Below are 13,147 nucleotides of genomic sequence, written 5' to 3' on the forward strand. Positions count from 1 at the left end.
GTGTGTGCGACCCATTCATTGTACCCTAAGTGCCACCAAGACACCAGTTTCCGGTGGTGGACTCACCAATAAAGTCAGGCGCACGCATGCTGACTATCCGAGTTCAAATTATCCAGCAAAGTCTAATTTCAGGATTTACAATGAAAGTTTTGACCCATAGAAAGGCATAGCCGCCGGCCCTTCAGTTGTGAACGAAGTACCAAAAAATTAAATTGACTGGAGTTAAATTAAGAGAAGTGAAGGGTATACTAGAAATAAAATATGCAAGTTTCTAAATGCGCAATTAGTCAGTACAGATATCACAAACAAAAAGGAGCAGATGGGGCCGAATTTGAGGTTCCATCAGTTGACTTGTTTATAGATATAAACTTTTATTGATATCTACGTAATGCTAAGTGTTGTGTGGGTCATTGCAGCACGAGACACAGAAGTCCACCGAGCAGGTGGTGCTCCAGCGGCCCGGCACACATTTTGTTGCTTTCCTATTGCGTGGTATTTTAAAAGGGTAACACCAGATGCCGCCAATGTAAAACGCGATGCCCAAATGCACCGCTTGCAGCAGGGAACAGTGGTGCGTTTTGATTGTCGCCTACTAAAAGCGTGCAGTATGCTACCAATGACACTACGGACCCCGTGCTGTAAAACAGATAGGTGAAGATGCTTATCACAACAGGTTTGGCGGCGATAGCTGTGTATGCGGCGAGCGAAGGCCCAGGCGGAAATTTGCTGGTACCGAAATAAAAAACTGCGCGCCGTTGTTTTCACGTGTGACGGGCAGCTACAAAGGTAGTTTTCTCAATCGCAAGCGGCTCGCACCTTTTCTTGTTCGTATGGGATTTAGTGGCTGAAAATGTATACAATCGCAGTCTGCAGCAGGGAATGGCAGCACGTTTCGGTTATCGCCTATTAAGGGGGGACGCGGGTCTTGAAATCGCGAAAAATGGTCAAAAATGGCAATTTTCAAAAATTGCGTTATTGAAGTCTTTAATGTCCCAACTATGTCTCTACAAAATATTATGGCTCAATTCCTACTCGAAGTATAAAAAAAACGGCAATTTAGAAACGTCGGTGAGCCGAAATTGAACGCCAAGCGCGAATGTTTGCCTCATTTTCAAGCTGCCGTAGTTCCGCGCGACGCGAACCGATCGGCGCCATCTTGGTCTCGTTTGAAAGCTGATTTCCCGCTCTCCATTCTGGCGCCCCTCGGCACGCTGTAGACTCTCGTGCAGCGGAGTGATCGGCACCCGTTCTCAAGCGGGAAATCGTCGCGAGACAGCCGATGATTGGGTGAAACGGGCGCCTCCTTGAGGGCAGCCCTCTGATTGGCCGTGACGCATGCTTCGCCTGCCGCGGCACCGCGGCCGCGTTGTTGACTCCTTCAAGAGTGTGCTACGCTTCCGATGGCACTACACACTGTGAAACAGACAGGCGCTTATTGCAATAGGATTAGCAGTGAGAGCTGTGAATGCCGTGTACGGCGACCCCGATAAAGATTTGCTGGTACTGAAATGAGAAAGTGGGTGTGCGCCGGCGTTTTCCTGCAAGATGGGTGGGCGAGTATTGGCGTGAAGCGGCGGGTAGTCACATACTTTCTCGATTGTGCGCCTCATGCATTTTCTTGTTTATACGGGATCTAGTGGTTGGAAAACGTATTATACAATTGTAGTTTGGCAACATACTGAACTTTGGTGCCAAAAAATTATATTTTCCAGGAATGTTTGAACCGGTAAAAATAAGCGTAACTCTACTGGGTCATTTCTTGTGTTCTTGATTGTGAATGTTGGCGCCGGGAAAACTGATGTAACGGCAACGTATTAAAGAGGTTTTACAGTTTTCTTAGCAAATTAAAAAACAGATTTCTCTTTTTTTTCTGTTCTTTCTTCACTCACTTGATGCCCTGGTTGTATTGGGAGATGCGGTCGATGGCCTGCATGACCAGCAGGCTATTCTGCTGCAACCTGGTTTGGGGTCAGGGGTCAAGGAGCCAAACCTACAACATGCCATCACAGGGCAGATAAACGGTGGTCTCTTAGTGCAAGAGAATGGGTGCCAAAGGAAGGGAAGCACAGTCAAAGATGGCGAAGAACTAGGTGGTATGATGAGAATAGAAAACTTGCAGATTTAGAATGGATTCACCTGGTGCAAAAATAGTGTAATTAGAGATCACCGAGAGAAGCCTCTGGTGCTGCGATAGGCCTAGGCAATAACGCTGACAGGTAGCACTTCCGTTAACTCAAGAGGACATAAGCAAGCTGCTTTGAACAAAGATTGTACACACAATGGTCCCTCTGAGAATGCTTCACACAGCTACAACGAATTTGCTCAGCTGTCAGTCAGGCAAGGATACAGTTGGACGTTGCGTAGTGTGCCCGGGTCTGCATCGAACAATGTCTGGTACAACACCCCGTACTGGTCGGCAAGGGACTTGAAGTCACGGGAACACTTGCGCAGCTACGGATAGAAAGAACAAACGGGATGGCTAACATGGTCAATGTCAAGGATCAGAATGTTTAAAATGTACAAGTACCGTATTTACACGACTGTAAGTCGACCCCTTTTTTAAAATTTGAAAGTCTGAAGTTGGGGGGTCGACTTACAATCGAAACCAAAACATGGCCCCGCCAAAAAAAAGCGATACCAACGAGAGCTACAACGTAGTTACAATTTTATGTTTGCTCTATGGTCCTACCCGTATCTTTTCGCTATCCCGCGTTTTTGTTCGCTTTTCGGAAGGGTTTTTCAACATTTTTGAGAGTCTTACAGTGCATGCAACACTCATGGGGGGTGTCGATAGTTGATGGAAGCGCCGCTATTCCCATTTGCGACGGCACCCTTAGAACGGCGGCGCTTGCGGGGAGTATCGGTAGTTCATGGAAGAGTAGACACCGTTCGCGGGTTTCTTTCTCTGTTTAAAGGCATTGGTTTGACCAACTTTTTGACGTGCTCCACTTGACTGCCGGCTACGTGCTACTTCTATGCTTCCCCAGTCGTCATGAGTGCTACAGGCTCACTAATCTTTCGGCACTCGTTCACAGCAGTGTTCAAGAGGGCTGCCATCCTTTACGCCGAAGAAACAAATCACTGCGCAGCGGGCCGCAAATTTCGATGTTTCTAAACGGGTGGTGCGAGAGTGGCGACTGCAGCGAAGCGAAATTTTCACCCTGTGGCGGCAAGTGAGAAATTTCCGACGTGCCGAAGTTTGGACGCTTTCCGGAGCTGTAGGCTAAGTTTGCGGCAGCGTTGCTGAAATGCGTGATCGGCCCCTGCCAGTGAAGTGTGACGTGATCATGAAACAAGCCCGGACCTTCGCCTTAATTTTAAGGTTCTGCTCCGCCGTGAGTACGAGTGGCTGGCGGCAGAAGAATGCGAAATTACGCCAACCGGACCTGTCAAATGAGCCTCCCTGACGGCTGCGTGTGGTTGGGTGCATTTGGCGTGGGCTGCTGTTCTGCAAGATGTCCTGGTGCGGTTGTTTGCCAAATTTGAAATTTCGCTGGACCATGACGCGCTGTGGGACCGCAGCAACGATGACGATGGCAGCACTAGTGAAGACGAGTAGTCCAGTGACCATGTCAGCTACTAATAAATTTTCGTTATCGAATGCGCCCTCGGGTTTTTTTTTTTTTTCCGGTCAAGCGATATGGGGGGGTCGACTTACATTCGAGTCGACTTACAATCGTGTAAATACGGTATTATAAATTATGCTATCGCGTAAAAATAAAATGTAGTTGGAAGTTAGAACTGCATGTGCACTGTGTTCCTTCTCTGATTCCATGTGCTAGTTGCGCTACATTCGTGGCAAAGTGCCAACATGGCAAAATCACAACTTTGGTGCTTGCCTCAGCTAAGGTCAAAGTTCTGAACCTTCTCGTATAGAAACGTATAGCGTAAATCTGCACCACTTGCATCTAATGAGAATACACTTGAACCTCGCTATGAAAGGCGATATAATGAAATAATGCATATAACAAAGTAAATGAAATTTCCCTTGAAAGCTCTATAGAGATCCATCTAGTCATATCCTTGTTTTAATGAAGTGGAATTGTCTGGCCAATGGATATGAGAAGCTAGATTCATCTCGAAAAGGAAAAAAAAGAAATATAGCCGACTGTTGCACGCCGAATACATCGTTTTCCGCGGGATTTGGCACTCGTTCGTCATGGCAGTTCAAAACTTCAGCGTCCCCTCTTTGAGCACATCATCGAACAACATTAATATTTCTCACCTCTGCATGTAGCTGCGCACTTACACACAAGCAGGACCTCGCTATCGCACCTCTTCACTGACCTATCTCTCGTGCACACGCGGCAGTTTGAAACATTAGAGCATTCACTTCTACTGCACGCAGCACGGGCAGGTACAGCTGGGCGTGGCCTCCGCGATCTCCCTGGCGCAATCTCCAGGGTCACGCCCAGGCCGTGCTTTCACTTCTCCCTCTCGCTGTGGCGCGTTGTGTGGGCCGGCAGCTGGACGTGACCTCCGAGTTTGCACTGGCATTGGTGCAATCTCGGAGGCCACAAGCCGGCGTGGCCAAGTTCGCTTGGTTCCTTGAACACACAGCGGAGTGCTGTGTCGTGTGCCCTATGCTGCTTGGTTGCAACGAGCCAAGCGGAAAGCGGACACAAAAGAGCATCGCAAGGGAACAGAAGGCCGCCATCCAAAGGGTGTCACATGAAGTCGCCTGTTGCACACGACAAAATTTGTGTTGTATGAAAATTTAATCGCATGTGTGGCTGTGTGTGGTTCCGCAGGCCACAAGGCAATCTTCTCGTTTCCATGTTTACCATTGTGCACCCCATTGGGTATATATGACAGTAAATGACAATAATGTATATAACAAAGTAACAGATATACCGAAGCAATATCGGCTCTACCTTCTACTTCGTTATAACGAGGTTTCAGTATGTTTGTGCATTCAGTGTCAGGATATGGAAATTGGAAGTGTGGTGTAATTAAGCAGGATATATGGGATGAGAAAGGAAATGACAAGTTGAACATACATTCCCAATTAATTGTTGAAACGAGGACACTTAGATACCAGACACGGTGAAAGTTAAAAGGCAATGGCCAAAATGCAAGTGCGTATAAATATGACAACTAATAACTATGAGTGCAAAATTCCTTTAGCCCAAAGAACCAACTAGAAAAAGGGAGCAGAAAAAGCTACGTCAAAAAAAGAAAAAAAAAAAGCAAGTCCCGCGTCGGGATGCCAACCGATAAATCGTACAGCTTTGCAGCAGTGCCACTTGCCCCACAGTAAATATATACAGTAGAACCTCGCTGATACGTTCCCGTTACATGCATTTTCGCAGCACCAATATTCGCAATTGAGAACACAAGAAGTGACCCAATAGAGTTACGTTCATTTTTTACCGGTTCATACATTCCCGGAAAACATAATTTTTCGGCACCAACGTTCAGTATATTGCCAAACTGTGATCGTATGATACATTTTCCAGCTGGTAGATGCCATGTAAACAAGAAAATGCGTGAGATGTGCGCGATCGAGAGCAGTCTATAGTTGTCCGCCTCGGCAGCTTCACTGCAATACGCTCATGCCCATCTCGCGTGAAAACTCTGGCGTGCACTCAATTTCCATTTCAGTGCCAGCAAATCTTCTCTGGGGTTGTCGCACGTGGCATTTACAGCTATCACCGCCAACGCTATTGCAATAAGCATCTTCATCCATCTGTTTCACATCCCGTGGTGCCGTAGGAAGCGTAGTGAACGCTTTTAATAGGAGACAACCGAGACGCGCTGCCATTCTCTGGTGCAGGCGGCACGATGTGGGCATCCCGTTTTGCTTCGGCAGCATCTGGCATTGCCACCCAGCTCGATTTCATTTCGGTTTGCCGTCGCCCTCTGAAGGCACCATGCAATAGAGACAACAAAATGTGTCTCGGGCAGCTGGAGCACCACCATTTCAATGCGTGTAGGCACATCATGCCACCATGATCCGCGTGATACTTCACATTACGTAGACATTAACAACAGTTGAGTCTCAAATTTTTTTAGTTATTTCGGATTGTATGTTTTCCCGGTTAGTACGTTTTTTTCTCGCGGCTTTTTACAAAATGTATGAATGAGGTTCTACTGCATAAGGATGGCTAAAATTTCTGATACCTTACATTCGACTGTTCAATTATACAAACTCCGACCACTGCACCAAGTTGAGCACAAAGAGCAATGTTTTTGCTACATCACCAATGCCTCCTCAAAACTAAAGGTTGCAAATCTTAGTCGATCCAGTAGTTGTTCACCACGCTCAAACCGCAGAGCAAGCGAAGCCACTGCATTGTAATGGCTTAATTATCAATTTCTTGTGTGTGTTCGGCAAGTCCAGCAGTTTGTTTACATGTTAAATTGTGACACAGTCTTGGGCTATTTCTTTGACTACTGTAACAAATTTTCCTTGCTGTGATCGCCAAGTGGCTTCAGAGAGTGCCAACTTCACACCCTCGATGTGTGCGATGACAACGGCAGTGATGAAGTGGGGGATGTGCAAGACACCCGACTCTTACAAATAAACTACGATGGAAGTGTAGGTTACCTCTTAAGTGACAGGTCATGGAGATTAAGTGCATGCACCGACCACACTTTTGTCTACCTGTAATCGCAGCACGACAACAGTCGAAGTACCGACTGACTGGCTCGCATGCAAGCTTAAGTGCACGAAGCAATGTGATGCACAATGTACAAAATGCCAAGCTTTTGATTCTGCTTTGAGGAAATCACAGTCGGGCAGGAACTGAAGTTGAGCGTGGCATAACAGTAGCTGTCACCTGTGCCACTACACGTCCGCACTTCTGCAGCTCGTCCCGGGTGGCTGACGCGACGGAAGCGGCAATGGCTGGTGGGGGTGCCGTGCGGAGGCAGCCGCAAGCCTGCAGCAGCTGGGCATGCGCTCGCACCCCCTCGCAGCGCAGCCGCACGTACTCCGCCTGGAACTGCAGCGCATGCGCCGGTGTAGTGGCCGCCTGCACGACAGACCGGGCACAAACACGGCACTCATGAAGTTCATTTTACTTACACTCTGGACTTCGTGTGCCAGAAGCACGGTCTCATTATGAAACCTGCCGTGCTAGAAGACTCCAGATTAATTTTGACGTACGCCTAAATCCAAGTACACTGTCGTTCTTGCATTTTGACCCCCGTCAAAATGCAGCTGCCGCAGCTGGGATCGAACCCGCAACTCAGCTCGGCAGCGCAATGACATAGCCACTGGGTCGCCGTGGCGGGTACGTTGCAATCGGACTTGTAGACATTTCTGTACACAACTACGACACGAGAGCGTCTTTCCCACATTTGCCCTACCACTTTGCACCTGAGCGAGCTGAGAGAGCGAAATCTGGGAACTTTTGCTACCCGAAATTTGTCTTTGCCAAGGTACTACGGAGGAGGACGCACTTTACTCCGTTGGTCCCTAGGCGAGCTGCCATGTCGACTATGTGACCGTGAATAAGTACGTACTCCCTAAATAGATTCGTTCTCCGTTTATATTTTGTGGCACCATGAAACAAACCATTGCGCTTATTGCTGCGAGGTCATCGGTACGACTCGCGCGTCTGATAGGCCTTCTGTGCTCTTCCTTTGAAATATTGCTGCATTATTAAAATTTCACCTTTGCTTAAACCTTTTAGGCGCTGTAATTCTGTTTTGAAACACACAGATGTCGCTGAGCCCGGCAGTAGTGTAGCTGGCAAAACAGTAAGAAGTCCACCGTGAAGTAGCAAACCTTATGATACTTGTGCCTCAGTGACACACGCCCAATACTGACAACAAAAAACTGATGTTTCGCCATTAGACTGTATTGTCTGCTGTGATTCTGTTTTGATGGAAGTTCAAGCGGCAGTTAAACAGAGCAAAGCGCATCGTCCATTGTAGTAGCCAGGCAAAGGCAGGCTTTCAGAAGCAAAACTCCCCAGCAAACGTCCCCAGATATCTCTCACAACACTTGCGCAAAGAGTCGGGCAAAGACGAGAAAGAATCTTTCGTCTGCGACAATGTAGTGGCATATTCCAGGCAAAAGGCATGAAAACGACAACACACAGGCATATGCAAAGCGCTTTGTGTGTGTGTCAGTCTATCTGTGTGTTGTCATCGTCATATTTGTACTTTTTGCCTGAATATTCAAAACCAGCATGCCCAAATTTATATCCAAGTGACATCCACACAATGGCTGCAATCCAAATGCCAATGATGCAGATATCTTAGCAAGAAGGAACAAAGAAGGGGGAAAAAACATTCAAGAAAAATAAATGCGAGTCGGCAGCTTCATCTTGCTTCCTATCTGTGCTGGTAGGGAGGGGGCTCTTTAGTCCAGGATCCCTATGGACTTGGCTACCCACTGGGCCCGCCACACCAGCTGATGCTGGTCACATGGGTCCCAAGCTGGACAGCCCAGCCTCCCACTGTTCGGGGTGGGATTTACAATGGGGGGATGGTGGCAGTATTTGGGCATGCTCGGGTGCACTCATGGGTGCATACTCATGCGTGGTCATTTGAAGGTGCACAGTTTGGGATGAATGACATTACATGAGCTTAAATGCTGGAAAGAATTGGTCTGCAGCTACTGCCATGCAATGACTGCTTCTCTAGTAAGCAAATCATAAGGAGATCTGGATAACTTCTCGCAAAGAGAATCTGATCCATTCGTTTCATGGTTTGCTGCCATCCCAAGCTTTCAGGGCTTTTAGTGATCCTTCCATTCCTGCTTCTATTTGTAATATACCTTTTTAAGTCTAGGCTTGTCCGTATATTCATTATTTTTGAATATTCAATCAAATATCATGCTACAGTGATTGACCTATTTTTTGGACCTCGTGGGGACCAAAAAATAGTCTAAAAAATCGAACAGACCGAACAATTTGTTCACAAAAAAAAAAGAAAAAAAAAAGATTATTAGGCTTAGAGTGGCATAAAAGAAATCTAATAATGCTCTACCTCATAGAATGCTTGGAAGCGATAAGATTTGCTTGGATTTGTGCAAGAGCAACGGCTCCGTAACAGTCAACGAGAGTGTCACTACATTGGTGATCTCCATGTGATCTCCATTAGTGGAGGTCGCCATGGAGATCGATCGAGGAAACGAGCCACGTTACTTCGTAAACTTCGCCCCACTTTGCTCTCGCAAAGGCACAGGAGGCAATGCCGATCACACAAATGAACACACACAAAGATGCGACGTCTCTGAGACGCACCTGCTATGGAAACACCAAGTGCAAAATAGCAACCAAAAATTAAAAAAAGAAAAATAAAGAAAACGAAAAACTGATCCCACAATAAGTGACTATGACGATAGTGCAGGCTAAAATAAGAAAGTGCTGTCCCCTAGAAAGTATTGTTGGCTAAGGAAGAGCAGGCATGGCTTCCAAAACAGAAGAATGGTGTGTGCCTCCCAATCTTGAAGGCTATGGCGCAGGCAACTAGGAGCCAAGGCTGGCCAAGCCAGTGGATAATCCAACATGGCGGCCTCTAAGATCGGGTAGCGTGGCTTAGAATGAGCAATTTAGTCCAGGAAATTTAACTTTAGTGCCAAAATTCGTCCGAAAAATGCATTACCTCTATGGGAACCCTGACGGTGCCTTTACGAAGTTCAGAATATCTATCAAATTCAATTTTTGGAGCCGGAAGGACCCGTCGGCTACTGTATTTGATATTCACTTTAGCTCGATCTTTAGTATTAGAAGATTTCAAGCTACCTGAAATGAACGAATGTGTACTTTTTCGTTTATACCTCGCAACCCAATTACAACAACGCAAAAAGGAAAAAAAGTCTGCGTGCATAAGCCACAGAAAGAACTGCATACGTCGATCAAATGAATTTTTTTTAAAAACAGTCTCCATAGGTGGATGCACGAGTTGTCTACATCGTATCTTCGTCCAGCGGCTTGGTTCCCCTTCCCTTCGGCGACACTGATGGCGGAAAACTTTGCCCTAATGGTGTGTTCACATCGAGAAACGTGTTATAGTGCGAGGCGCCACACAATAATCGACGACAAAATGGCCGCATCCAGACTGAATCTCTCATTCTCAATATAGCTAACTGGATGTTTACAACCGACAGCAGCTTCGGCTCCCATTCTCTCCGCTCTTTTGCAATCCTGCACTCTCACTGACTTGCCACACGCAATGTTTTTTTCTGACGAGGAAAATCAGTCTCGGAACGATCGGCGTGATAAGGGCTTTTTTCAATCGTGCCACGTCGTCTACGTAGATTTCTCGGTGGCCGACGCTGTCTCAGTGTGAACGAGGCACAAAGGTGGTTTCACTGCAGTGCAGGCTGTGCTGCCGAAATTTGTGCTGCCCTGAAACCACCACCTCAAGACGAAATTCGGATATTCACATAGCGGACAGAAGCGGTAAGAATGCACCAAAGGCACCAGGTTCACTGTACGACAAAACTCAGTTCGTATTCTGAAGTTTCTGCGCACTACCACAAGAACAAACAGATGGGTGGACGGTGGGCAGGCAAAGAGCAGGGCCAGACTTGCAGTACCTTGAGAGCCGAGATAGCCCGCACGTAGTGGGTGAGGGCGTCCGTCAGCTGCGCCTGGCCCGTGCGCACCAGCAGGTTCTCCTCGGCTCGGCACAGCTCGGCCAGGCTCACCAGCCAGAAGTGCAGCTGCTCCGAGCTCACCTGTCGGGGGGAGCGCACGCACGAAAATGTTACTACACACGTTGCACCCTTCCGGCTTCTTTCCATTTCGGTATGTGAAAACGTGCAATTGCGGCACAACAATGCCCAAGCTCCACATCAGTGAGGCCCGGAACAGATTCCATTCTTTCGAACTAATGACTGCCAGCACACATAGCAATGAATTGCACTGCACACTGACTGCAGGGAGCCTGCAAAGAAATTCACACTCTCTCTAGCGTGGGTACTGTTCTCTTTCACTGGTTACCTTGACCTCATAAGCAGTCACATGATGTGTCAATCGGGCTACTGTTGGGGTTTTTAACAACGCATTTCATCTGCTCTTCTCCTTGCTTTTCATCACTGGCTTGAATGTTCTACTGTTACCATTGAAATCAGTAACTTTGTACAGTGGATGTCTCAGGGGCCCTTTAATTGAACAGCATTACATGCCCATTAAGTTATTGGCATTTGACCGTGTACCAGTTGTCATTCCGTGCATTTGCCGTCAAGCGAGGAGCTCAGGAGCATGGGTTTCACTGCAAAAGTAATGACAAATGAGCCAGGCAAAGGCTGTGCTAGCATACAATCAAACTGAAGTGATGGCGTACCGTTCGTCATGACCATTACTTAGAAGAGAACCCTGACGACTTCATTCCTAGGCAACTTAGAATACTGCCCCTCGTTCGCCAGCGCCACGTGCGCTTTTTGGTAACTGCTAGCACAGCCAAAACGCAAAATAACCCCGAAAAGAGAAAAAAAATCGGTGACCATAAAAGGAAGCTTCAACATGCTTCAGCTTCAACGAAACTTTTGATGGTAGAGAACTCTGTCCTGAATGTGTCGCTTCACAGCAGTGCAGACACGCTGTCGTGAAACTGTACCTCAAAGTGAAATTCGCGCTGCCGTTAATCCACACCTCAAGGCGAAATTCACATATAACCTAGGCACACCATTTTACCATTCAAATTTATTAATTTTTTGGTGTGGGTTATACCCCTAAAAAATACAAAAATATTAAAACACGTATAAATCGACAGTTTCGGTTTCTGAATGCAAGTCGCACTGCAGGGTTCATAGCCAAGATAAGGGAAAGAGGAATTTGTTTACAGTCGCCCACTAATTATTACACCTGCTCGGTTATTCAAACATCAATCTTGCAACTGCACCACGATATCCATTGAATCATTGTATAAGTCTCAGATGCAGTTAGGTAGTCTGGCTTGATCTTTTAAAAATGGCGGCCATATAGACCGTGCAAACCAGACACACAGAACTTTCAAAAAATGTGAGAACTCCCTCATACAGCTTGGCTTTCTTTGACGTACAGGTTACCTCGATCTGGATGCACCTGTAAAGGTCTCTTATTTCAACTGCAGAGAGACACAGCACAGACATATAGCACACCCTTGTTGGAGAAGCTCCTCGGGTATTCTTACTATAGGCAAAAGAGTTTCATCACCGCATCCGCATTGACACAGCTAGGGCAGTATATACTGCCTCAAGAAAGCTGGTGACTGACCTTATTGGCAAGACTGGCAAAGAGTGGTGCAGCGGCCGCGAAGTGTCCATAGCGGGTGGCTTGCCGTGCAATTTTGTACACGCTCCAGGCATCCATGCCTGTCAAACCTTCGTCCAAGGAGATGGGAACAGAGCCTCTTTCCACACCTGCCTGCAGCACGAGTGTCCACAGTAACACCTGCACGAGAAAAGCTTTCATGAAACAAAGCCCATGCTAAACTCTCACCTTTTTCCAAATTAACAGTGGGCAATCAATTCTTTCCGCATGGTTGCCAGCATTCAAGTAAATTTTGCTATGCAAGAACAGCATGAGATGCATAACAAAGCACTAATGAAGCGCATGCATACTATCCAGACTTAGGAAACGCAATTTCTTCAGAGGTTGACGAACTTACATCACTCTGACTGATTGAACGTACCAACTCTGAAATTCTGCTGCCTTTAATATCTCTCTTAAGCCTTGACACCGAGATTTGTAGACTGCCGTACGACTTTCGAACTACAGTCTACAACCACACGTGATAAAGAAGGCCAGAAAATAACCGTCAAGTCCAAGTCACCGAATGATACTCAACTAAGTAACTGTATTGTTCCTGTGTTTCAAAGCTTAGTAATTCCTGTATCTACTCGTGTAAAGCCTGCACCCTGACACTGGAGCGCGAAAGCTTGAAAAGTTTCACTTAGCATCATGCGTGTACCCACGTGCTGGTTAATTTCTGTAATCTGTTGCTAGGTGGCGCCATTTCCAGTACTGCCAACACATCATCATCATTGTCGTGACCATTACCATCGATCACCAGATGATGCGGCATCACGGAACACCCAGAAGCAGCGTAGATGCAGTTCAACCTCTCCAACAGTCAGCACACTTTGGCAGTATCAGGTGCACTGCAAATCATTTAGCTGTATCATGCTCTTGGGCGCTTGAAAAGAACGCTGCTGCAAAAAGTGTGCATGTGGATATTGAACGGGTGGTTCCATTCGAGACCA

The 13,147-nt window shown here is 46.8% G+C and overlaps 1 protein-coding gene across 2 annotated transcripts in view; it reads right to left on the reverse strand.

Annotated features, from left to right (window-relative positions):
• LOC142590631 (integrator complex subunit 7-like) overlaps positions 1–13,147 on the reverse strand; it is a 147,703-nt gene that overhangs the window by 38,983 nt on the left and 95,573 nt on the right. For both annotated transcript variants that reach the window (XM_075702980.1, XM_075702981.1), the window contains 5 exons: positions 12,159–12,335; positions 10,499–10,639; positions 6,783–6,977; positions 2,348–2,451; positions 1,890–1,958 (listed from right to left, as the gene is read on the reverse strand). In XM_075702980.1, coding sequence (XP_075559095.1) covers positions 1,890–1,958; positions 2,348–2,451; positions 6,783–6,977; positions 10,499–10,639; positions 12,159–12,335 — 686 coding nt within the window. The remainder of the gene's footprint in view (positions 1–1,889; positions 1,959–2,347; positions 2,452–6,782; positions 6,978–10,498; positions 10,640–12,158; positions 12,336–13,147) is intronic.

This window comes from Dermacentor variabilis, chromosome 8, assembly GCF_050947875.1.
Source record: "Dermacentor variabilis isolate Ectoservices chromosome 8, ASM5094787v1, whole genome shotgun sequence".
Taxonomy (NCBI): Eukaryota; Metazoa; Arthropoda; class Arachnida; order Ixodida; family Ixodidae; genus Dermacentor; species Dermacentor variabilis.